Source organism: Atractosteus spatula, chromosome 6 (assembly GCF_055471065.1).
Source record: "Atractosteus spatula isolate fAtrSpa1 chromosome 6, fAtrSpa1.hap1, whole genome shotgun sequence".
NCBI lineage: Eukaryota > Metazoa > Chordata > Actinopteri > Semionotiformes > Lepisosteidae > Atractosteus > Atractosteus spatula.
The window spans coordinates 14,658,844-14,685,460 of NC_142711.1; the positions used below are offsets into that span (position 1 = coordinate 14,658,844).

At 40.1% G+C, this 26,617-nt stretch overlaps 2 protein-coding genes across 4 annotated transcripts in view; both read left to right on the forward strand.

The window, feature by feature from the left end:
• Window positions 1–1,810: 1,810 nt before the first annotated feature.
• Window positions 1,811–13,389, forward strand: LOC148831863 (ras-related protein Rab-10-like). Of its 2 annotated transcripts, none has more exons than XM_088919638.1 (6): window positions 1,811–2,339; window positions 4,925–4,985; window positions 7,014–7,152; window positions 8,343–8,432; window positions 9,910–10,011; window positions 12,063–13,389. In XM_088919638.1, exons 1-6 carry the CDS (start codon window positions 2,213–2,215, stop codon window positions 12,135–12,137), a joined length of 594 nt encoding a protein of 197 aa, XP_088775764.1. In that variant the 5' UTR covers window positions 1,811–2,212; the 3' UTR covers window positions 12,138–13,389. The 2 variants fall into 2 exon arrangements, with proteins under 2 accessions (XP_088775764.1, XP_088775763.1); XM_088919637.1 differs by lacking the exon at window positions 12,063–13,389 and adding an exon at window positions 10,741–10,876 and having other exon boundaries at window positions 1,840–2,339.
• A 2,629-nt stretch (window positions 13,390–16,018) lies between these two features.
• The window catches only part of garem1 (GRB2 associated regulator of MAPK1 subtype 1), a 71,172-nt gene continuing 60,573 nt past the window's right edge, over window positions 16,019–26,617 (forward strand). The window contains exon 1 of one of the 2 annotated variants that reach the window (XM_088918974.1): window positions 16,019–16,350. In XM_088918974.1, the coding sequence (XP_088775100.1) occupies window positions 16,230–16,350 (121 nt within the window). In that variant the 5' untranslated portion in view covers window positions 16,019–16,229. The remainder of the gene's footprint in view (window positions 16,351–26,617) is intronic. The other variant, XM_088918973.1, reaches the window with a different exon arrangement.

Here is a 26,617-nt window from a genome sequence, read left to right on the forward strand (position 1 = left end):
CACCCAGTCACTTTTGTCCATTTCTGTTCCCCGGATACCCTGTGTGTTTAATAGCAGGCTTCTGCTGCCTACTGTACAGCCCAATCAGATTTCTGATCCTTACCTTTGGCCTCTCGCAGTTCAGCTCATTGCAGCGTGGGTACAGAGCATCGCCAAGGAACCACTTTCACCCTGGTGATATTACCCAGGCTCCCTGACAGGAAGTGTACAGTAGCTACTACCTTTCCAGGTTGCTGGCAGCCAGTCTTGTTAAGGTATTGTTCATAAAAAATGACGACGAGCCGGAATGTCAGCCCAGCCCAGATTTGATTGAATGGCTTTGGCACACATGCTCAGCATGATGGGAACAGTGACAATGCATTTCCCAGACGGTTTTTGATTTTTTTCAGGGCCCCAGGGTTATGACACATAATGTAGCACTATAGGCCGACTGGGAGGGGGGGTTTAATGTAATAAAACCAGAGCCCTTTCATTTGTGTTTTTGTACATTCTGATTTATTATACCTTGTATTGTGGTTCAGTGTACAGTGTCCTCACTGTTGCCCATCACTATGAAAAAAATGCAATGCCAACTACTACCTTAAAAAGGTATGTTACTGTTCTGTGGTTTTTATTAATATGGCTTAAGATGTTCTGTAAATTCTTTCTGTCTTTCAAGACATAAAAAAGGCATGAAATATCGAAACTGATGGAGGAGGGAAGAGTGGATGTAAATTTTGTACAGTATTAGAATGTGTAAATGAAGCTTGCTTGTTGAGAAAGAACTTTAAATAAAACTTTATGTAATAACCCGAATTCTTTCAATTGCTTCTTCACATGAATGACTGCTTGTTAGGATGCAAGCTGTTCACTCTCTTGGGCTAAAAATAGAGTACAGCACTAAGGTTCGCGAGCTTTGAGGATAAGGTGATCTGAAACAGGACACCACAGTAATGGACAGTCCCGCGGATAGTGACACTGCCTGTTCGAGAAAGCCAATACCTTCTTAGTGTCACCTGAACCCTTCTATGGAAGTAACAAAGTACAGTATGCATATGTAACCCTAAATGACGTTTTTGTTATTTACTAACATGCTGTTGTGTATTGGTATGTTTAAGTCCTTCAATTTGCAAAATGGCAGTATGATAACCTGTCTTCAAGGCCCTGTTTTGATTCTTTATTCTATTTAGGATTCTCCTTATAATTATAAGGTACACAACTGAATCTAGTCCTAAAATATATTTAAATAAGCGAAGTTTAACCTGCTTGGCAGGTCACGCTGTTTACCAAAGAAAAACAGTTATGTCACGCTCAGAAAAACAGGTCATTTAACTTCAGTTCTTCTTAATGAGATTAGAAGATTTTCTAAAACCAGAAAATGGTTACATTTTGGCTGTGTGGAGGTCGGTTTCACAGCCCTTTGAATCTGATGATGAGATACTGCAGCGAACTGGCACACTGTTGAGTTCAAATAACATAAAAGCAACAACGCCAACAAATAGCTACAATGATAATCATACGATTGACGAGGGTCATATAGTAATAAATCATATGACAAAATTGTTCATTATCAAACCTAAAAGTTTAAGTACGTGTAGAAACTCCATAGATTTAGGACACGATTCCCAAATCCATGGTCAAAATATAAGGTAATTGGACATTTGAACAGAAACCAAAACCCTATTTCCGTTTAGTTTTTTTTTTCTTTCAAACTGGGGACTCCCAGGTGTCGTCGTCTCAGAAGTTAGGCTTGGCTGAACCGCCCACCCCAAGCCGCAAACCGCTGAAACCCAGGAACTTCCTGAAACAGGAGCGAAAATAGCCTCCGGGAGAAGTATTGACGGATCAGGCGCCAGGTCGTGAATTATTGCACAGGAGTACCTCTCTCCGCGTTTCCGAACTGTAACATTCAGTTGTCACTTTTTTCTGATTTTCAAATTATTGGCAGAAATATACACAGTAGCTAACCTCTAACACCGGACCGGCGTATTGTAAAAATATATATTCTGCATGATTGAAATACAGACACACTGTAATTTGGCGTTAAATTCGTTTCTTGAACATAAATAAACCAAGCAGATTATAATGCGCCTTTAGGAATGTCTTAATTCTTGCTTTTAAAATGGCTTGTTCTGTGAAATAGGCGTATGTAACCTTAATTAAGATACCCAGAATGCTTACGTAAGTAATGTCCTAATAAGTGCCGGAGAACTGGAAAGTTAGGGATGGAGGAATGGACAGAATGGCTGATTTCTTGTTATTAAAAATCATTTTGGTCGGAGACGCTTTGGTTGGGAAAACCTGCATACTACAGAGATATGTTGATCACAGCTTTAACCATTCGTATGTTTCTACAATTGGTAAGTACTCTAAATGTATGTACAACGAGATGTTCTTTTTGTACACCTTTCGTTTGCGCTGTACATAGCATGTTCAGGGGAAATAAAGGTGTTATTTCGCCACCCGAATTTGATTTTCCATGCCTTTCCAGTCACAGACGTGTGTTTCTAAGGGACTGTTCTACTAAGATTAACGCACTGGCACTAGTTACAGTATCCACGAGTCTGTAGACTGAGAATAAATGTGTTTGCTGTGCATATTTCATTTTTAGTGCCATTTCCATACTTTGATCGTATCCACACCAGGCAAGCTTTCAGTTTTTCAGTTTAAACTACGCATTACTTGGACAGTTGGCTTTAATAAGAAAAGTACAAATACAGCAATAACTTTGGATGTATTTGTCTTCACTTTCGGTGGTTATCCTTCGCACATGCACACAGACATAACAGGTGTAACGAAAGTTTCTTTTGGCATTATAAAACTTTAGATCTCTAGGACTTTAGGATTTATTTATCTTCCCACGTACAACAAAAGAAAACACATTTAGAATTAGAAGCATTTCCGACGATAACACCAGCTGCTCGTTTTTCGCACGTTTGCCCACAAGCCTTTCTGCTGCATAGTCGTGTTGAGGTGATGAGGTGGTTTCGCGAAAAGAGCGAGTCGTGTTAATTGGGACTTTTAAGGTCTGAGTCGAAACAAATACATGGTAGAAGACCACACTCTGATTTAGAAGAAAATCACCGCTTACTGTGCTTCCTTAGAGGATTTATTTTAATAAATTGTGGATAATATATAAAACATACATTTTTTGCTTGGGCATTAAGAGACTTGTGGACATGAAGTCTAGACTAAGCAGCGTTGTTTTCTGTGCCTAATGCAATTCCTTGTAGAACTGAAGAACCTGTGAAGTTCTGCTAACAGTGTGGATGAAGACTGTATATCATACTCTGTATGAAAAGAATTTCACAAATGTCTTAAAAATAAATAGGGTGATTGGAAAACTTTCGTTACCAAGCTGACCTCATGTGAGCTTGACTGAAGAAATCAGTAATGTCCTGCAGGAGAGGCAAGAACACAGCAAGAAAACACTAAAAGTCTATTCCATGATGAAAAGAAAAGCAACGTTTTGGCTGTGGAGCCTTCTTCTGGAGAAAGGATGCTTAGAATCTAGATTGAGGGAAACCACTACCACTGTCTTCAGTCCCCTGAGTCTGGGGACTCTGAGTCTAAATCTGACAACACACCTGTCTTCAGGTTTACATCTCAATAGAGCTTAAGCAGAACTTAGATCACACCTTTTATTGAGGTGATTATTGATCGAATTGGTGATTATGGAATGAATGATCAGATCTCAAACAGTTGTTAGGTAAACAAACATAACATTGTATGGTACGTGAAATTAAAAAAAAAAAGTTTGTCTGCAACGGTGTTCAGTGAAGCCCACCGAGAGTCAGGATGAAGTAAAACATAGAGGACAGTTCCTGAGCACAGTGTTCCATGGTGGTTAGAGGAAAAGTCTTTGGGTTAGTGGATAGCCGTCTCTTTAAAATCAAATCAAATCTTACCATGTAGTCACAAGAGAGCACAATGAAGCATGATAAATACCTTTAAGAGTACAGTTTCCGAATAGGGGTGTTGAATCGGCCTTTTCATTTCAAAGTATGGTGCAGCATACAGATAAAGTATGTTTTAAGAGAAACTTGTCTTGTGTGCATGCACTTAAAATCTAAAAATGTAATGCTCAGAGGGTCGTGATTAAACGCAACACAGCTGAAACTTTGTCTGTTTTTGACCCATGAATATTCATTGTACAGACTCCATTCTCAAATTAATCAAGCCTAGAAAGAAACATTTTATTTTTTCTTCCTTTTCACAATTGATAAAACTCAGTTTCTGTGTTTCTAAAGTGCTTCCGACTCTAACATGAGCATCAATGTCATAGTCAGGGTGTTCACTTTGCAAGAATTAATTATTCCTCGAATTCACAAAAAAATGATCAGCTATGTGTTTATAGTTACATTACAAATGTAAATTATAAAATAAAACGGAGAATTTAAGCTTTACTAATATTTTTGAATAAAAAATAATTATTTGAATGCTTAAATAATTAGTATAATTAATAAGTAATTTCAGTGTGTAACGAGATGAAAGAAAAATGTGCTTGCTAGGGATATTTTTGTAACCAACCGATATCTACAGTATATGAAGGATTAAGCTGTCTAACAAGGACATGACTGCAGGGGTCTGGTTGGTCTCAGATAACTCAGCTAACGTATCAAACAAGCCATCATTTTAATTCACGAGCTGAAATTGCTGTGAAGCTTAAGTGGGGTGAAAGTTTTGCATTTTGATGAGAAGTTCCCAGAACAACTCTTTAAATCTTCTCTGGGCTCGGAATATTATGTCTTTATGGTGCTCGGCACCAAGATATTTTTGATAGAGTACCCCCTCCCCCTTCATTCTTAGGAACTGAACTGAAAATGAAAGACAAGTGCATTGGCTACCATCTGCCTGTGAGGATGTAGACAGATGGTAGACATTGCACTTGTCCTGGCGGCTGAGTGCCTGCTCATCAGTGGAACATATTCTGCTTCCTACTTAGGTATTGATTTTAAAGTGAAGACGTTACATGTAAATGGCAGATTCATTAAGCTACAGATCTGGTAAGTTCCCTGATGGTAAGTTTGGCATTCTTTTTTCCCTAATGTGGTGTACACTTGTCTAAATGTGTATGTGTTTATTTCTTTAGTGTGGATGCAGTATATACTCTATGAGTTCAGTCGGTTTGAGGTTTGGTATTGTTATAAAACAATACAGATACTGGCTTACGAAATATGGTGACCATCCCTGTTGTCATTTGATGCTTTCTAGTTTTAATGATAGAAAATCAAATGCAGGATTGAGCTGTTCGTCAAAGGAGGAAAAATATTTTTTCCATGTAAAGTGAACAGATCATGTGCTAATACGTTTGCCTTTTATGTAAATGAAGCAGATTCACAGTGGACATAATGTAAGTTTTGGGTATTTTTAAAAATATTGTATAAACTGTATAAAAATATTTTGTATTTATTTATATTTATTGTACTAGATGTCATGGGGTTTAGTGGTGCTGAGTGTTGCTGTAGGTACTATCACTCCTTTGGAATCTAGATAGCACCGAATTCTTCCTAGGCAGGAGACCTAGTCTTAGGGCATAGCAGAAGTCTTCCCTGTCAGCTAAGTGGCTCTGTGAGGCTGGAGCCCAAGAATGGCCATGATCGAATCTCATCATAGGCACACTTCCAATTTACTACTTTCAGTAGTACCCATAAGAGATCAACATTAGTACAGCAGCTGTAAAACTTAAATCGTTAATTGATAGCTATGCAACTGACATCAGCAGTATGGCAACTGACATCAGTAGCAGACAATGGCCGTAGATAATTTTATTATGTTTTTTTAAAAAACAAATAAGAACTGCAAGAAAAAAAAACACTAATAAAAATAAACTACATACAGAAAATGGAGCTCATAGTTTGATTAAGTGGTAGTGAAGAAAGGAGAAAGCAGCTGACCATGCTGTCACTGTAAAGGCCAATGTTTATGCTGGAGTAAAGGAGCAGCCTGAAGGTCCTGAGATGAATGCATCAGTGGGCAGTGGGAAAGCAGGCCAACAGGCAAAACAGTCCAGGTTTGTAGTCGTAGCAAGGAGGGTTCAAAGCCAGGTGACACCGGGCAAAAGCACCAAAAGCAGAATCAAAAAGTCAGGGATGAGGCAAGCAAGGAAGAGTCATAACTGAGGGAATCTCGGTTCAGTAGTAGGAGTGAATATCTGGGAGTCAAGGTAAAAAAAAAGCTGGGTTAAGAATCCAAGCAAAACTCAAGACGGAGAAGGAAACATTATCATAGAACCCAGAGTATTGCCAGATCAGACCTTACGTAGCCTGCTCCAACTGAGACAGAGGAAGTTGTAGTTGCCCACAGGTGAAACAGGCTTCCTGCCTGATTGCGTAACCACGGCAACCAGCACAAACTGATAGTTGAAGAGGGCCGGCTGCCACAGTAAAGCTAGCTTTCTCCACAGTGTTCCACAGGGAGTGAGTATGACAGTCATGATTTCTCATTAAATTTTTGGTTAGGTTTCACCCTATCCATACTTTGTTCCTTAAGAAAAATGTTACTTCTGATTGCAACCAATTGGAATCTAACAGTATCCATCTCAGCCTCCACCCAGCCTCATAAGATAAATGATTTTAGCATTTGGGAGCTCAGGGTCACACCAGATATCTCTGAAAGCACATTAGTCACATCTGCGCAGAAATGCTTGTCCCAGGACATTCCCAAAATATGCAAATATGGAAAAAGTATACCCTGATCAACAGTGACGGAGATGGTTGGGAGCAGTCATTATTTGGAGCTGGTAGAATGATGTTGTATCTATTCTGTGAGCAGTTTTTCTAAACCAGTAAACGCATAAAGTCACGAGGATGACCTGAATTTTTATCAAATGAAGAAAGATCAGAATACTTAAATTTCAGGTGAATCGTGAAAGCTGCTTTTAAGATGTATGTTTGATGTATGATGACCATGTGTTTACACACATTTTTCTCACTAGCGTGATAGAGTGTTCCATCTGATAGGATGAGAGCTCAATATTTGCACAGCAGTTGTTACTCTGCCTTTATTAACTTTATGACCTGCGCTATTGAAAGGGATACAGCTGGGCAAGAGCGCTTCCACACCATTTCCACTCGGTATTTCCGCGGAGCTCACGGTCTGCTTATCATCTATGACATCACCAACGTGAAAAGCTTCGACAACGTTGTGGGATGGACAAAAGATGTCGACACTGTAAGTCTCCTGCTTAGAAGACTTCACTTTTGTGATACACATTAAGATACAGCGTCATCATCGCCCACATTGAAGACAGAGTGTTTAATATCCCCAGCGGGCATTTTGTTTTACAGCAGCAGACAATAAAAAGAAAAACCTGCAAATAAACAATACTTTTATACATGCACGGGAGAAGCATCTGTTGAACAGGGTTATGGCCACAGTAATAAATGAGAGCTTAAATCTGTTTGTTTTTAGATGGGGTTTTTAGTTTGTCTTTATCTGCGTTTTGAGTGGCATAACTGGAATTCATTAAACAAAGGTGTGAAGGGTCCTCTAGGACTGAATATGCTTTACATTAAACTCGTAACTGATAGATGTGGGATAGGGCCTAAGGAATGACTTTCGGACATAGTTTGACTCTTCAGTTTGTTCTAACTGCTCAGAATCAGATTCTCAAACCAGCAAATCAGGGAATCGCAGATTCTAGACTGATAAAACATGATCAACGACAAATTGTCAACCTCAGAATGTATAAGCTTTCTTGATAAAAATAGACACAGTGGCCCTTTTTTGAAAACAGAATTGAGGTTTGCCTCAAAATGTAACTTGTAGTCTAGAACAGTCCCTAACGACTCATATTTTTTTAAATACAGTTTCATCCACTATCGCAAACCTGCGTATTTCTGGTACAGGCAACCTGGATCCTTTCCTGGAACATAGAACGTAGAGTAGGTTCTAAGCCATGGACAGGCCTCCAGTCTTTTACGGAGCACACACTTGGGGACAATGTGGAGATACCAGTTAACCTATTCAATGTACAGTATCTGTCTTTTTATTGCAGGAAGAGGCAGACTGGAATAGTATAAGAATCCTATTCGAGAGGATTTGGGTGTCCTTTGTAGCCTTTCTGATGTTAACAATCTCTACAGAAGAATAGTTGGCTGGTCTTCCTCTTCCTTAGATTTTTCGTATCGTCATGACCAGGTTCCTAACATTTTTCCATACAGTAGAGCTCTTTGGAAATTCTTTCAGAAATGTACTAGACAACAATATGTGTTCTTTCACGATGCTTACATGACTTGAAGAGAATGGACTGGACAACAAAATAGTTCAGATTAACTGAAAGGGAAAAGTGAAGTTTAGGAATGAGATCTTCATTTATGTAATACTGCAGTTGTATGACTTTGTTGTATTGTTTTTTTTAGAATGCGGGAGAAAATGTTGACAGAATCATTTTAGGGAACAAATGTGACCTGGAAGATAAGCGAGCGGTGTCGAAGGAGAAAGGACAGCAGGTGAGTGTCTGTAGTTTGGTCAGTCTAAGTCACTGTATCCTAGAAATTAATTCAGTGGATTTCCTTGTCTTATCTGTGTTGGCAAATCAAATCAGGAGACACACTCTCTCAGCAGAGTTGAATTTAAACAATTCCTTACGAGTGTAAATTGTCAGCTGCCGTAGAAAGTGAGATTCACTGTAATGGTCTAAGATTTGGTAAATGTGACTGCAACACGGCATTATAGTTTTTGATATATTTCTATTATATTCATAATGGGTGTGGTGGTCAGCACTGCTGCCTCACAGGCCCAGGGTGTGGACAGTTCTGTCCGTCCTTGAAAGTCTTCTGAATGGAGTTTGCTTGTTCTCAAACAGATTTGTTTGAACTTTTTTGGAGGGTTCTGTTTAGGGAGATGGTGGGTAGGGTGTTTCTAGATTGACTGTGTCTGTGTGCTCCTGAGTGAATACAGTTTGAATTCACAGTTCAACAGTGAATACCTAGTATCCTGTCCAGGGTAAAGTTTTTCTTTGTGCCTCTAATTTCCAGAATTGACCTTGACCTTTACCAGGAGTAAGCAGGACAGATAGTACGCATGCAAGGAATGCATACAAAGGTCCCATACAAAATATCAATTTGATCCCATTGCTATTGAAAGGAATGTGTGATTTTTGCAACTTTATGAATTTGTTCATCAAGGTATTTATCTGTTGTGCACAATAAAGTCTTAAATATTCTGTGCAGGTAAAAATCCTTTCTGTATTTGGGGGACTGTATTCCATCAAGCTGTATACCTGTGTAACTTTAGGCTGTGTATGTTTCATTTTCCTCTACCAGGCAAAGGAAAATAGTTTATTTCGAACCTTAAAATGTCTAAATAGTTCACAAGCGAAGAAGGCTCCACAGCCGAAACGTTGTGTTTCAGCATGGAATAAACCTTAACTTGTTCCTAATAGTTCAGTGTTTGTCCCGAAGGACTGGTGTGCCTGAAGATTTTCTAGGTATTTTTAAAGCAGCAGCAGCACCAGAAATCCTGGGATAAGTTGGGGAAAAAAAGTCTAATTAAATCTAACAATGAGCTAAGCTGGGTCTTTAATAGCTGAGCTGGAATGAAAACCTACAGCCATGGAAATCTGGGATCTCCAGGGCTCTGGTTTTATAAAGATATAGTGCTTCAGTGAGGGGATGTTAAGAGAACTTGTATTTTAGACTTACAGTATATTGAATGAATACTGGTGCCGATAGACATTTCTAAACTGTGTGTGTACAGTAGTTGTGCTTATAATTATGCCATCAAAACAGGATTTTACTGTATTATAAGTGACTAGGTTTTAAGAGTTCTTAATTTGGAGTCTTTTTCAAAATCTAACCCTTTTCAAAAGAGTGTTGTGCGATACTTCATTGTGATATAGGCACTATGTTAGTAAGATGTTTATCTTTACTTGAAAATAAAGATTTGATATTAATATGTGAAACTATTTTAAAATCTGTTTTACAGCTTGCCTGGGAGCACGGCGTGAAGTTCCTTGAAACAAGTGCAAAGGAAAATATTAATATTGAAAAGGCCTTTTCCATTCTAGTAGAAGATATACTTAAAAAGGTAACTTAAAAATTTTGTGAAGGAACAACTAAAAGGTTTATTCCATGCTGAAAAGAGAAGAAAGGAAACACTCCGTTTGGGCTGTAAGGCCTCACAGCCGAAACGTTGTTTCCTTTCTTCTCCTTTCAGCACGGAATAAACATTTTACGTGTTCTTTTGTAGCCTACGCATGCTGACACAGCTACAGTTGCAAGAAAACGTTTGTGAACCCTTTAGAATTACCAGGATTTCTGCAATAATTACTCATAAAAATGTGGTCTGATCTTTAACTAAGTCACAATAATAGACAAACACAATCTGCTTAAACTAATAGTACCCAAACAATTGTACTTCTTCTTGTCAGTACTGAACACATTGTTTAAACATTCACAGTCTAGGTTGGAAAAAGTGAACCTCTAGGCTAATGACCTCTCCAGCAGCTAATTGGAGTCAGGTGTTCCAATCAATGAGATGAGACTGGAGGTGTGGGCTGGAGGTGCCCTGCCCTATAAAAAAGGCACACAAAGGGTGGTTACGGACAGAGTCTGCTCTTCTCAAGAAAGAGCTGTTCATGTGAACCATGCCCCGATCAAAAGAAATGTCAGAGGACCTTAGAAGAAGAATTGTAGAGATGCATAAAGCTGAAAAAGGCTAGAAAAGCATTTCTAAAGGCCTGGGTGTTCATCAATCCACAGTTAGACAAACTGTCTACACATGGAGGAAATACAGTACTATTGCTACTCTCCCTAGGAGTGGGTGTCCTGCAAAGATCACGGCAAGAGTGCAGCGTGCACTGCTGAAGGAGGTGAAAAAGAACCCCAGGGTAACGGCAAAGGACCTGCAGAAATCTCCTGAACTTGCCAAAGTCTCTGTTCATGTGTCCACTGTAAGAAAAACACTGAACAAGGATGGTGTTAATGGAAGGACGCCACGGAGGAAACCACTGCTCTCCAAACAAAAACATTGCTGCACGTCTCAAGTTGGCAAAAGACCACCTGGATGTTCTACAACGCTTCTGGGACAATGTTCTGTGGACGGATGAGACAAAAGTTGAATACTGTCAGAAACGTGCAACGCTATGTTTGGAGGAAAAAAAGCACTGCACACCAACACCAAAACCTCATCCCAGCCGTGAAGCATGGTGGAGGGAGCATCATGGTTTGGGGCTGCTTGGCTGCCTCTGGGCCTGGACAGCTTGCTATCATATAGGGAGCAATGAATTCAAAATTGTATCGCGAAATTTTACAGGAGAACGTCAGGGTACAGGTTCATCACCTGAAGCTTAATAGAAGTTGGGTGATGCAACAAGACAATGACCCGAAACGCAGGAGTAAATCGACAACAGAATGGCTTAAACGGAAGAAAATTCGTGTTCTGGAATGGCCAAGACAGAATCCAGACCTCAACCCAATTGAGATGCTGTGGCACGACCTGAAGAGAGCTGTTCAGGCAAGGAATATTTAAGCAGATCGTGTTTGTCTATTATTGTGCCTTAGTTGAAGATCAGGCCGCATTTTTATGAGTAATTCCAAAGTGTTCCCAAACTTTCTTGCAACTGAACCTACTTAAAATTTTGTTTGTGTTTAATATACAGTATAAATAAGAACATAAGACTGATTACAAATGACAGGAGGCCAGACTAGTCCCTTTTTTAGCTAGTAGCTAATTCATCTGAGGATCTGATCCATTTTTTATTTTTATTTTTTGCATGTTGGGTATTATTTTGATGTTTCAAAAAACTTTAGCCAAAACATTTTAGCAAAAATTACCTTTTTTTGAATCCATGCTTCAGAAAGCCCCGACACCTGGAGCCAGAACAGATTTTAATTGTTCTGGCATTGGAAGTCATCATGTGCAAAAACACAAGTGCTAGTCGTTTTTTTTCCACCAGATGTTAATAGTTAAATATACAGTACCTCACGATGATATCAGTTATATATAATTCAGAAACTTAACTGCATCTTCAAATTATTTATATACTTCTCTATAGCTAGAACATGCACTGACGCTCTTATTGCTCACAAAGACCTGTACAGGTTATAAATAGAGTAACCTTTGTGTTTTCTCTACAGAATTATTCCAGCAGTCAGAGACTTGATGTGGTGAACCTTAAAAAGTCTGAAAAGAAAAGGTGTTGTAACCGCTGAGGCACAACAGTAGCTTATTCAAAAATCTGCAATCCAAAAGATGTGAACTTGAAGCCTGCTGACATAACTTTTATGTAAAGAATTTTGCTCTGCGGGGAAAAAAAATCAATCTCATATTCTTTGTAAATAGCAATTGAGCTAATTTTGGTCTCTAGTCATGTCTTATACTAATGTAATACAATGCATCATACATACAAAGATATGATATAATCCACTGTGTGATATGATATAATCAGTATGTGTATTTCCTGAGTACAACAGAATATGGAAACAAACCTGTGGAGGAATAGGTGTTAATAGATATGTTTAATGTTTCTTGGAAGTATGATTATAATATCTTTATTCAGCATTTCTTATGGGAAATTATTCTAAGACGGCCTAGCTGCGAAACGCCCAATACATTGCATTTCATAAGCTTTGAGATTCACAGTAACTGCATTGTGTACTGAAGGTAATTTTCATGTAACTTCAGGAGAATAAAGAGTTTGACTCGAGTGTTTAATAAAATATAAACTTCTTATAGATCAACTGAACTCCTTTTTAAAAATATGAAAGGTTTAAAACTAGGAAAAGACTTAGTGACCCATCTAAATGCATAATAACGTTTTGTTATTACTGAATGTTTCTTATTACTGAATACTGTAATACTTTTTACTGTTCTCTACAAAACTGAAGCAGACTTATTCTGTTATAAACCATTTATTTTACACGTAATGAACATACTGCAAATTAAATTCAGTACTATACTACATTGAAAAATAAATTCAATTCAAGCTTTATTATCCCCTGGGGGAAAATGTGTTCTGCTGTACAGCTAACACTGGAAAACATCACCAACAAAGAATACAGTGTAAGAATGTTTCAGGAGATAAAAGAGAGAGGTATTTTACAGTGTCAGGTAATGCTGAGTAAATGGTTATTGAAATTTATTGTAAGACTGCATTGGTCTGTAAAATTCTGAAATTGGTACATGACTGCAATGTCTAATAGAGCTACATGTACTGGGGTAGTGCACCTGCATTCATTTAATACTTGCTATACTGTGTATTAACTGGTGATGTCGCCAGAGTTTCAAGAATGGTAATCTTAATACACCAAAATCACCTGTGTATACTGTAAGTATTAGTTTTTACAGTATGTGTCTAACATACACAAGGTAATACAAGTGGAATAATGAAATATGAAACTAAAACATATGTGAGGACTGGGATAGAGAAATGATTAAATCACAAATGCTTTTATTTTAAAAAAAGTGTAATTCGGGGTCTTTTTTAATGTGAGTGTGTGTCCTTGTAAAGGCAAAAATATTTTATCAATATTTTAAATGGAAAATATTGTAATTATAATAAATTCCAAAACTCTTGATTTTAGGTCCTTTATGTTTACATCACACCAGATTTATTGTGCGCAGGACTGTGCTGTCATTTTTTTCTTCTCGATTTGGCTTAAATAATTTCAGGAGTCGAGCTAAAAAGTACGGCGTGAAACCCCAGGGGGGGCCGTAGTCTTTACAGGTGACGTAGATTTCTACAAACATCATCAAGTCGGGATCACCGCGGGCCAGAGCCTGTCATGGGAAGCTTTGGGCATGAGGCAGGATACACCACGGAAGAGACGCTAATCCATCACTGGGCACACACAGACACACATCAGGGCCGGCTTTCCCAGAAGGCAGTTCACCTACCAGTATGTCTTTGGACTGTGGGAGGAATTCTGAGCACCCAGAGAACACCCATACAAATACAGGGAGAACCGACAAACTCCAGACACATAGCACCACTGGAACTGAACACGGGGCAATGCGGCAATGCTAGTCGCTGTGCCACTGTGCTGCCTGGATCAGGGTCATTATTATATCAATTAAGTGAATAGCTTTGAATAACTCTGAATGTGTTGTGAAGAACTTGCGTGGAATGAATACCAGATGGCCTTGTAGCTCTGAAGCAGGAATGAGTTCCAGGGCTTTTGATTCATATGCTGATATATTGTCCGCAGTGCCTGGAAAAGAGAACAAAATTAAAACATTGTAAAGACTGATGTGCCCCCCCCCACCTTTTCTCCTGCCTCGTCAAAGCTTTTGTCGGTGTGCCAGGCTGAACGTTCACTTGGCAGTATTACAGGGGAACCATATATTGTTGGCCAGGAAAGGACAAGTCAAATACTGTTTGCTTAAGTAATTCATTAAACCTGCTTTACTGGTTTTATGACTTTTAGCATACTAATCCCCGCCTCAGTCATCTCTCCCGTAGATAAAAAAATATTTTAAAATGATTTGGCCCACGTTTGTTTTTCGTCAAGTTCCTTGTTAATGATATATGGAACAGTGTGCTATTGCCTATGAATGATAAAGATAATGGAATAAGACCGGCTGCCTTGGGGAAATGAAATGGGTAACTTCAGAGACGATTCAAGACAAAAATCTGGCGTCTTTTCTGGACCGTGACGATGTCCTGTATGGAGATATACAGCCACCGTGATTGTTGAAACTCCATTTACCCAGTTGCTGCGCTCGGCCACAGTCCTGGCAGCAGCATGTTAAAAGCTGGCTGTAGAATCTCTGTGTGGGCGTAGGGGAGAGGATCATGGGAAAGAGCTCTTATATTGCATGTACTGTAGCATTTTATTTTGGTATGGAGAATGGGAAGAAAATAATAATGGAGTTATTAATATTTGTATTTGTTCACTTCAGACTTTAAGTTATATAAAATTGACTGCATTTGAAAGGCTAATGTACAATATATACAAACCATTTCAGCTTGCACTTCGAGTCTTCTTTTCTAACTGGATTTTGTGTACATACTGTAGAACATTCAACATGAATAAAAAACAGTATAAGAAACGAGACTGCAAAAGGTGATGCAGTATAATCACTGGCCTTTGTAATCTGTTTCCAGTCACGAGTGGTTCTGGAGTTTTCTGACTCCAAATGGAACCTGTGGCAACCAGCGAGCTTACTGTCTTTGGACGTCGCGATTTTTAAATCAAGAAATGAAATTGCCAAGGGCTTCAACAGCTTCAACGTGGTTACTGGATATGGGCTTTGAAGACACAAAGGATTTCAAAGTGTTGTTCTGCGTGGAGTGCAAGGTGTAAACTTTTCAGGCAGTGACCCCAGAAGCAGCACTGTCAGGCCAGCTAGAGGTCAAGAGTCACTGACAGTCATTGAATTAGAAGGCTTGGAAACTACACAATGTTCTGCAATGAAATCTTTTTTATACCTATACAACCTTGCTCCACCTCATCTGTACAAATTAACGAAAATCTATTTTGGCACTTCATTAGCTTCATGTCTGCATTTAACTGAAAATACAAAAAAGAACACAAAGACTTACATTCAATCTCATATTTGTCATTCTTCCAGTGCACATAGACCCACACGCAAAGCTATTCTTTCTTGTGATTAGTTTGATCTACTTCATGTTTAACCTGTAGCAATAATATCTGTTAATGCGCTAAAGCAAATAAGCCTCTTAATTAATAATGTCCAATTCAAAGGAAGCAAAACGTTTTTTTTAAAAAAAATGTTTCGTTACTATTTCTTCACTGCGTTTTGACTTTGTTGACATTATTACGGTGGGGGGAGAAGCCATTATCAGTAGCTCTAGAACAGCCTTCGTTAACGGGCATCGACGTCCAGTTAAAAAAAAAATCACTGTTTCTTTGGCGCGGGTTGTGACGCGTCGGTACCGAGTGCTGCAATTTCAGGTGTAGCCGCATCCAGCGGTGACACTGGAGGCGACCGCATCTGCCAGCCACGGGCTTCGATCGGAAAGACGAGCGAAAAAGCCAGAGATTTAAAAAGAAAAAAAAACCAAGACCCGTCTCTCAGCCTTTCTGAGGGCAAAGCGCGTTTGCTTCGAGGCTGCAGAGAGGGATGGGAGGCGGTGTCTTCGGTTGTGCGCAGGCGTCCTTTATTTCAGTCTCTTGCCCACTGTAATTCCATGGCGTTTCCTGTCAACAGCGACAGCCAGGGCTGGAGAACTCCTGAAAGTCTTGGGACCGAAAAGGCAGGAGACAGAGACAGCCGGACCGGCGCGGACGCTATGGCGTGCTTCAAATGAGTGTTTGCGGCGAGTTCAATTCTCGGCAAACATGGACGCGGGATTAACGCTCTATAACAATCTGAAAGATGTGACATGGAGCACGACGTCTCTGCCCCTAGACCGACTGGTCAGTGCTTACCGATTGCCGCAGATCGTGAAGCTGGACAGTGGTAAGGATGGCTATAGACGTCAGTAATGAAATGAAAGTTAAACTGAGTAATACAGAAGTAGAAGAATCGCAAGAGTGAACCAAAGACCCAGAGGCTGGAAAACATGAGTCAAATATTTTTGCAACTTAGCCAGAGGATTTGTTTCAGAATGTAGTGTAATTTGAATTTAGTTTTGTGGGTACCAGTAGACGAATAGTAATAAAGCAAAGGTCATTTGTTTTGTACGGCGTTATCTAGTGTGATTTTTCTCAGGGTTTTGTGTGTAATTCTTTGCAGTGAGTGGTTGCTCTGTAGTAGCCAGGACGATATCTTGGTATGAGCTGAGTTGATAGTGCGTTAGACTAAACGAACGATGTTACTAATGTGAGTTTTGTATATTTCCCTGTTACAAACTCGAGAAAGAGAAGCATAAAAGCAACAATGTGAGGAACGATATTGAATCGCGTCCTCGTTACAGTGTGAATTTACAAACGGCTGAAAACAATCTTTCCTCTATTTTTTTTTTGCGTGAAGCCAGATGATCCTGTCTGAACCAAGGCTGATGATGACAGAGTAGAAAAATAATACAGTGTTTAGTTCCTAGTATTGGAGATAGTAGTTGTACAAGAGCAAGTCGTGCATGTACACGTCAGTTCACAATTTAATATTAAACTCGTATTTGGAGCGACGTTTGCTTGTAGGTTTTAATCGTATTGAAGTATAGAAAAGTAGAGACTATCCGACTTTCACCAGATAGGGTAGGAAACTAAAGCCGGCGTGTGATGTTGTAAATCTGTGGATTTTATCTGCATTCCAGATTTTTTTAAAAAAAAATATTAGTACAAGTAGTGTGTATTGGGCCTTGGAGCCAATATTCTTGTCAATCACTGTTATCGTCTAAGCTTTTGAAGTGGGTTTTATGTGCGTCTTAATATTTATACCAAACCTTCTTCAAACACACCTCAATGCAATGATTTTATTTCCATCCCTTTTAGCTCGTGATACAGAAAACGTATTACAGTCATTCGCATCTGCATTGGTGCATTTTCTAAAAAGTTGTGCTGCTTCTCTAGCACAGTGCTTGCGTTTGGTTCTGGTCTAAGTGTGCTCTTAATCAAATGCTTAACTTATGTGTAATCACGTTTTCTATCTGTCGGTGTACAAGATCGTCTTCAGTTGCTCTGAAATACTTTGCGCTGTTCTTACAATGTCAAAAGTGAGCTGCTTTCACTGTGCAGGTTTTCTTTTCTACAATCCTCTGGATCCTGACTGTAGTTGTACATGTTCTGTCCATGGTTAGGCTGTCCTGCCCTGTGCACAGGAAAGTACCTGAGAGAGAGGCACATTTCTAGCTTTCTAGCCTAGTGCTGAGGGAATGAAGTTTGCTTAGCAAAGAGCTGTTCTGCTCTTGTAGCTGTGTATTTGTTTTTGCTCGTTAGGAAGTCACACAGTCTTGAAAAACAGCGACTGTTTTGCTGCCTTTCGGCCCCGGAGGCCCACATGCAGTCCCGGAGGACTGACTGACAATGGAGAGGAATGAGGAACAGCGTCAGGAATGCCAAGTGGCAGACTGTGGGCACGTGTGCTGGGGAGGGTACCCTGCTGCCAGGCGAGGGGAACGGGACTCTCTGGGTGTTGTGTTGTGTGACTGACCAGCGGACAGGAAGCCTATAGTGTCCATCCTTGGCATTTCCACGGAGTTCACATCCGATTGTAATGCCTCCACTGCCAAGAATAGGTCCCACAGTGTCCAGGCTTCGTCTGCCCCCACTACATTGTGAGCCGGAGTGCGACACTATTTTTCAGACAGCATCAGGTTCTGCACAGGTGGCTGACAGCCCAGGTGATCTTTTTATCTAAAACCCTCACAGCTGCTTAGCAAGAAAGGGGCTAAGAAGTATGTGTTTGCATTATCAGACCTCTCCGTTGTATGCAGGCTTAGGTTAAAGAAAATAATCTCAATTTTCTATACAGAAATGCTCATTTTGTAGACCACATTTTCATTTCTGGTTGGTGATAAAGCCCTGTTACTGGGGGTGGCAAATTGACTCATACCTGTGGTTACTCTAGTAGAAGGATGGCACTCTAGCAGATAAGAGTGTAGTCTACTGCAGGGTACACGCACGGAGGCAAATTAGGGGTGCCATGTCACCTAGACAGCATGTCCAGGAGGGAGGAAACCAGAGACATCTGGTGAAAACCCAGGCGGCCTCATACATCCACACAGAGCATCTCTCGGACCAGAATGAAGAACCAGGACCCAAGACGTTTGAGGTAGCAAAGCTGCACGACTGCGCCAGCCAACATCCATATCACGTCAAATTAATATTTAGCAAATATAAACCACTTCCTTTCAAGGGATCCCAGATCCCTTGGCTGAACTGTGTTTGGTTTTTGACCCCGTGTGCCTCCTGTGTGGGGCCTTGCGTGTTCTCCAGCTGCTCTGTGTGCCACCCACTTCCCAGAGATGCGCTGGCTCAGTTAAGAGGTGTCTTTACCTTGCCCCTGTGTGTCTGTGTGTGCCCCTTCCATTCATTCACTTTCAAACTGCTTTATCCAGTTCAGGGCTGCGGGGGTTCAGGGTGGGTACACCCTGGGTGGGACATCAGTTCAGCGCAGGGCGCACACTGACACGGACGCAAACTGGCAGATGCTGGCACCAGGGCCAGTTTTCCCAGAAGCCAATGAACCTGCAGGCATGTCTTTGGACTGGAAAATGGATTGATAAAAACGCAACAAGATTTTCCTGCTGTAACAGCCTCCTACTTTAATGAGGTTCAGCTTTCTCCTCTACAGAGAGTGGAACCCACTAGACGGGCTGAGTGAATAAAGAGCCAGTGTATGAAGCGGTTGGCATTTTTCACGCCATGTCGTACTGTATATGCGGTGTGTGTCGCACAATGAGGTTCTGGATTCTGGCATGAAGTTTACATGCCTTGTGCAGGATTGTGTTTTACTGGCTTGATTGTTTTTTTGTTATGTGCTCAGGCCATCTATTTTGGTGACGCATAAATAAATAAATCATTTGAGCTTATCTTTATTTAATCCTGGGAGGTAGTTCTGAGCGAATACATGAGGATCGGCTGTGTGCATGGAGGCAGCGTTCTTGTAGATGACTTAAAAAGCCAGTACTGGTTGAGCTGCATTTTCCTATTAATCAGGTTTTTGTGCATCGGCATAAACCAGTGTATAGAACAAAAAAGAAGTTGTTAATTACTTAAAACCTGTATTCGAATACGTAGACTACTGCTGAAGAAGTTCAAGTGCAGTGGGGAGCTGCGTCAGCATGCGCAGGCATGCGAAGGAACAAGTACAGGTTTATTCCATGCTGCAAAGAGAAGAAAATACATGTTTCAGCTGTGGAGCCTTCTTCTCCACACCTGAAGAAGGCTCCACAGCCGAAACATTGTGTCTCTTTTCTTCTCTTTGCAGCATGGAATAAACCTGTACTTGTTCCTTCATAGACTACAGTTTTCTTTCAAATGTTAAATATAAATCAACAGGGCAGCACTGTTTCCATAAAAATGTTTCCTTACAGTCTAGCTACTGCATTGCTTTTGATTCTTCTTTTATCTGAAACATCGGGTTTTCGAATTCAAGGTCGGCAGGGAAGAAGTGTTATGGCTAGACAGCTGCGGAGCCATCGGCTGTTGAATTGATAATGGAACCCCTTGTCATAACACTTTTTATGATATTATCTTGATCAGAAAAAATGTCATCTTTTGTCCCAAACTCTCAACAGCATCAAGCAAATACCTGAAAGATAATGTAGAGATCTCCTAAGCTTTTTTTTTTTAGTTTTCAAAATGAACGTTGAATTTTATTTTGGAATTAAGGAATTTTCTCGCATATCTTTATCAGAACAGTCAAAGGCACGATAAAATAGTCAGTGGAAATCCAAGCTGTTGGGCCTGTGGCAGTATTTGTCATTTTTGTTTATTATAAACACGGGCATGTGTTAAGAAGATAGGGAAAACGATAGAACACAGAAGAATATTTATTTTCAGTTCAGACTCCCTTGTTTGTGTTACAATGTGTGCAAGTTGTGTATTTAAATTTGACTGTCTTGATATATCATATTTTTAGTATCAGTCACTTAAAAAGCAACAGTCTGGGTTTTGCTTCAGTAGATCTTGGATACATCAGTATTGATTAGTGTAAGATCCATGCCTGCTTTAAATCCTCTACTATTGTTCCCTTTACAAAGAAGGACAAAATAATCTTAATGACTATAGACAAGCTGCTCGTGGTTCCAAAATAACGAAGACTTTTCGAACATATAGGATACTTTATCTTAGGACTATTACAGATTCACATCTCGAGCCTCCTCAGTTTGCATGTGGGGCCAGCAGGTCAGCGATTGACACTGTTAATATGGGCCTTCACTACATTTCACAATGTCTAGGATCCTCAAGCGTGTGCACTAGTTCTTTTTGTAGGCTTTCAGTTCCACGTTAAATTCTACAATTCCATAGCTCCTTTACAATGAATCGTTACAGTTGAATGTTCCATCTGCCAGTGGATTTCAGCTTTCTCTCAGCTGCGTGGCGGAGCCCTTACTAATCAGACTGTTGGTAAATACTGGTGTACCTCAAGGATATGTGCTTTCCCCATCGCTCTGTTCCTTGTATACAGTACCAACAGCTACACCTCCGGCGACTCTTCCAACAAACTAATTAAGCTTGGAGATGATGTCACCCTTGTAGGTCTTGTCACTAATAGTGGTGAGACCTTGTGCAGGAAGGGGGTGAGGCAGTTGGTATCATGGTGTGCTAACAGCCACCTGGGGCTCTAATACTCTTAAAACAGTGGAAATGGTGGCTGATGTCTGGAAACATTCTCCAAGACCACCCTTCATGGTGGTCATCAATGATGTGGCTGTGAATGTGGTGGAGCTCTTTTAAGTTTTGGGAATTATGTAAGATCTCTTAATTATGTATGACCCTTAATTGGGAAATGAATATCACCAGTATCAAAAAAGAAAGTACACCAACTGAAGAACTTTAGTGTTGAACCAGTTTTAATAACTGTTTTGCGGAGTCATTATTGAGCGCATTCTGACAGCCTGTATACAGTAACTGTTTGGTTTGGCAACATGTCTGCCCGCTCCAAAAGCACACTGCAGTGTGTTGTTAGCTCTGCGGAGAGGGTCATTGGCGTCTGCCCTCCATTGACAATTTGAACAATTCCAGAGCAAAGAAGAGGGCAGGAAGGATTGCTAATGACCCCCCACACCCAGGTTACCACCTGTCTCATAAACATTCCCTCAGGAAGACGCTACCGGTTTACTAAAACCAGAACCGTCCAGTATTTGAACTGCCACTCTGCTAGGGCTGTCTTTTTGCTTAACCAGAATTCCTAGTTATACAGTATGCGCTCTGTCTTAATCATGTCTGTTGTCTTGTTTGTGTAGGGTATATGCAGAATGTTTTTGCTGCACCAAGTACACCAGAGTAAGTTCCTTGTACATGGAATGTACCTGGCGAATTAAAGGCGATTCTGATAATGCAGTTCAATTTTGAATAGTGGAGAGGGTCTTCTTCGCGGTTTGAATTATGTTCTTCCTTGGGAAAACCACATACTCTGCTCACGTCATGTGATTTCAGAAATTTCATAAACACTCCAGGTGCTCAGTGCTTTGACTTAAATTGAGTTGGGATTGCCAAAATAAGTAGATGAAGAGTTGCTTGCAATTGAACCATAGGTTGTTTATATTTATACAAGAATATTTATATATCGAATGATGGGCACATTCCCCACTTGCAGATCAGATAGCTGCGATCAGCAGGATCGAAGTTCTTTTGGAGGAATCGCCTGGATTCAAGGATAAGCAGGATAGTCTAGAGAAACCAAGGAACCAAGGAACCACCTCCTGGATAGCGGAAGGTCATCGCGCCAACCCGGGGCTGGTACTGTCTGATCCGTCTGCAGAATCGTTTTGGAATACCGTGCTCCTGCTCGAAATTGTTCTGCGTGCCCGGAGGCTGGGTGTCATGTTGGCGGGGGCGTCTTCTGCCGGCCGAGGAGCATCAGAGGGGGCCGGAGACTGGAGACTGGAGCATTGCTGCCTCCGGCGATTTTCGATCTGCCTTGACAGACTGGGCGGGAGGCACGGTTGTGTGTTCAATCCCACCGTTCAGGTGTGAAGATGCTGGGAGGGGCACGCAGTGACCCCTTTCGAGCAGACGTACAGACGTACGAGACAGTGATCAAGTCCTGCAGTCAGTGGCTGTTCCCATTCCCGCCCGGCAGACTACGGATTTGAAATCTGCCACAGGACTATGCAACAGCACGCAGGGCTGGGGTGGTGAGAGGACAATGTTGATTTGTTGCCAGAGGCTTCTCTTGCCAAAGTAAAAGTTTCCATTTTCTCTGATGTCTGGGGTTAGTATATTTGATGAAATCCATTAGACCTGAGTCTGAGACTCTTGCGCATCAGTGTGGTACCTGGTGGCTGACCTGGTCTGCACTGTTCTCACGTTGAAGTTTCTTCACCATAAAAACACAAGACAGGTCACAAAGAAGAGGAGACCATTCAGCCTACCTAGCCCATTTTGTAGTAGATAACTGATCCAAGACTCTCATCCAGCCTTTTCTTGAAAGGAACTAGGATATTGGCTTCTAAAATATGGCCGAGCTGCTTGTTCTCTGTTCCTTTTAAAAACTCTACCTGTAGTGACATACTGTATAGCTAATAAAATTTAAAATTTTAAAGAAAAAAAAATCCTCTTAATTGAACTAGTTAATACTCTATTTCCTTTTGTTGTGTACGCTGTGACTGTTGCTTTTGTCGCAAAATGTCTTTAGTTAATGAGAGGATTCATACAGGTGATCTTGCAAATGTAGAGATTCCTAATGCCATGAACAGTCGGTTTGACTTTGGAGGATGAAGCAAAAATTCATCAATTTAAAGAGCAAATATTCTGAGTTTTCTCAGGTAATTTAATTTAGACTTCCTTCGTGGTGTGCTCCAGCATGATAATCTAGATAAGAATGTTCACTTATTCCTCTCTAGTTTAACATGTTCTGTACGATGTGGACTAACACCACTGTAGTGTATGAAGGAGTGTTACAAAGTATAAGGGTGAAAGTAATTGCTGTGAACCCATTAGGTACACAGACTTTTACTTAAAAAAGTTTAGTTAATATTCTGTATCTCATGATAATAGGTGTGTTTCTGATTTCATATTTATGATCAGTCTTTTACCCAGTTTGCCTCAGGCACCTCCATTTTCTAAAACCTGACTGACAGACGCTGAACTTTTGTACTGTTGGGTGAAATATTTACTTATTGCTTTACACATGTTACATAAAACACATTGTTTTAGTTGTTTGTTTTATAGTCTTGAGAAGCAAAGTATTACCAGTTCTAGGTGTGGATAGACTTGAAACTTGAACTGTGTTTAATTTACACAGGTTTTACTCATTGTCACATTCACTAACCTATGAAATGTGTATTTGTTAGATTGAGGTGCACAATGCTCTTGATTTTTAATTTTTTAAAAATCCGATAAAGTGTTTTAAAGGGTTCTCTCATGATATACAGTATGTTTATGATGTACTGTCTGTGATGACAAACGTTCAATGCATTAAGCAGAAGACTGCTAAAGAAATGTCATCTCTCATGCAGTGGTACTGGCTGAATGTACTTTACAGCAGAATACACACTGACAGAAAAAAGTAACATCTTGCATCAGTGACCTAGTGATCTTGTTTGGGAAATAGCCCGTCATGTCTAACAAACAAATGTAAAAACAAAGAATTTACCTGATTTTTATTTCTGTAGCAGCTGACAAGCTTAAATGATTCAGAGTAAAGTGTACAGAAAGTAGAAACAAATATTAGCATTTATCTAGCATGTACTTGAACAACATATCCAAAGTCCAAAGAAGAGCACATTCAACTTGAATTTCTGTACTGCTAAAGCTGCTCTCTGAGATTTTAGAACAATTAATCCTCACAACCATTTCTCAAAAAAAGTGAAATATCTGTAATAGTTTACACAGCAATGATAATGTCCCGTAAAACTATACTTTTAAAACTGTAAAATAACTGTAGTTATTTTATCTAGGAGAACAGTTAAATCCTGATTTCTTTCACAGGAAGATTATCTTTAATTTACAACCTGCTCTAATATGGAAAAAGTGGACTGTGACTTCATTAATCTTTTTCTTACACTCTAGATAAAGGATTTTATCTAGAATGTAAATCGCATTCAATCATCTCCTGCACAAAAGTAAATGTAGTCTTCTTTAAAACTCTATTTTATTCCTACAGAAACTGTATTATCGATTTTGCTTAATGTTCTCATCTGCTCTTGTGGTATCATATCTCGGAATTGCTGGAATTCATGTTACTAGAGCTGTGACACCACATCCTCTCCACCAGCATAATCTTTTTTTTTCAATTGTGTTAAAACTGTTTAACCAGTTAGACGGCCTTTTATCAGTGATGGATTCGTCCCAAAGCCTGATGTCTACCTGTAGAGCATAAATAGTACAGGTGGGAAGGCGATATCGGTGTCACAGCCATCACAGAAATGCTTGAATTTGCATTTGAATAAAATGAGGCAGCCTTAAGTTTATTCTGAGAGCTTCTGAGTCCTTGGTTTCACCCTGGCTGCTTCCCCAGGACACATTTACTAGCTGACAGCGACAGGCCTCAGTTGTATAAAGCTTGTTACTGTCAGGTAACGACAAAGGGATGGAAAGAATGGCTTTCAACTAAAACAAGATCATGTTATGAAATCGGGTGGCACAGTGGGTAGTATTGCTGCCTCACTGCACTGGGGCCCTGGGTTCGTTTCTGGGGTGCTGTCCGCGCAGAGTTTGTATGGTATGTTCATCCCGTGTTCACGTGGGTGTCCTCCAGGTGCTCTGGTTTCCTCCCACAGTCGGAGACATACTGGTAGGTTAACTGGCTTCTGGGAAAATTGGTGGGATTCTGTGCATGTTTGTGGCTGTGTGTGCCCTGCGATGGACTGGTGTCCCTTCCAGGGTGTATCCTTCCTCAGCCCTGTCGCTTGCCAAGATAGACAAGATAGCTCCCCTGTGGCCCTGTAGATATAGGAGTTAGAAGACTGGTGGATGGACGTTATAAAATCGTTCATAATACACCTAAAATTCCCTTTCATTCATTGTTTTAGGATTTTTTTAAACTAAATATTTGATCTTTTTAAATACAAAATTTTTAATATTTAAGAAATCCTGCACATTTCCTTCACGTAGATGTTTCATGGCTTTTAAAAACCAGGTGTTAACTACTTGCCTAAGCAAAATGTACATTGTTCAAATCTACACCCGAATTATTAATGATTTAATACATATCAGAATCACACACATGTCTGTTGGTTCAGTACACTGTTCTGGTCAAGTTTATAATGCTAAGCAAAACTGATTATTTTGAATATGCTAACTTTGATCGATATGTGTTTCATTTTTTCTCTCGTTTGCAGTGCAGTGGTAAAAGTGCATAGTTTCTCACTCTCTTCTTGTTCCCTATATCCTATTGCTGTATGGGTGGAAGTGATTGTCTTTTGTACTGCTTTTCATCCTTCAGTATTGCATTTGTGACCCTGGGATTGCCGTGAAGGGTTACCGAGAAATTAATACTACACTACAGTCTCGCTTGAGGTCATTTCTTGATACCTGCTAAAGTATCTCAGGCATATCCGATTACAAAAACAAGAATGAAAGTTTGCTTTTTCACAAACTCTTTGGCCACCTGCTAGAAATTGAAACTCTAGATGCACGCGGAGTCTTAACAACTGCCCTTTGTCTGGATTCTGCTGCATTTTAAGTTTTTACATGTGGCGATACAGATTACAGTATGGTATGACTGGAAAACGGTAGAAGAACAGTTCCCACTAAGGATTTATATAAGCACATACCAGTATTCTGGCTGGCATCTGTGCCAGGATACTTCCAGACAACAAGGGTGCTCTTGACAACTGGCTTTAACTTTGGCACAATTGCAGGTCTTATCAGCCAAAGATAAATGTATTGCTGGTGTGTTAAAATATATCCATTTACTCTATTAAGTCTGATTAAGTTTGGAAAACAACAGTCAAGTCTTCGGATAAATCTGAAATGTGCAACTTAAAAATCAGTAGTGTATTCAGTATTTTTCTCATTGTCCAGTTGTGGGACTGTAACGTATCTCAGAACAGCAAAGTAGCTGTTGCTAAACCTTAGTTGCTCCACACAGTCTGCATAGTTTCTCTGCTGTTTGACCTCGAAACTTTAACTTTTGTGTAGAAGTAGATTATACTAGAGGCTGTGTTGAAATG

What these genes read in the sequence shown, in the direction of transcription:
- LOC148831863 (XM_088919637.1), top strand. Translation starts at nt 2,213, where the DNA reads ATGGACAGAATGGCTGATTTCTTGTTATTAAAAATCATTTTGGTCGGA. An exon ending in GGACAAAAGATGTCGACACT is followed by an intron (nt 7,153 to 8,342) that starts GTAAGTCTCCTG and finishes TGTTTTTTTTAG; the next exon opens with AATGCGGGAGAAAATGTTGA. An exon ending in CGAAGGAGAAAGGACAGCAG is followed by an intron (nt 8,433 to 9,909) that starts GTGAGTGTCTGT and finishes TCTGTTTTACAG; the next exon opens with CTTGCCTGGGAGCACGGCGT.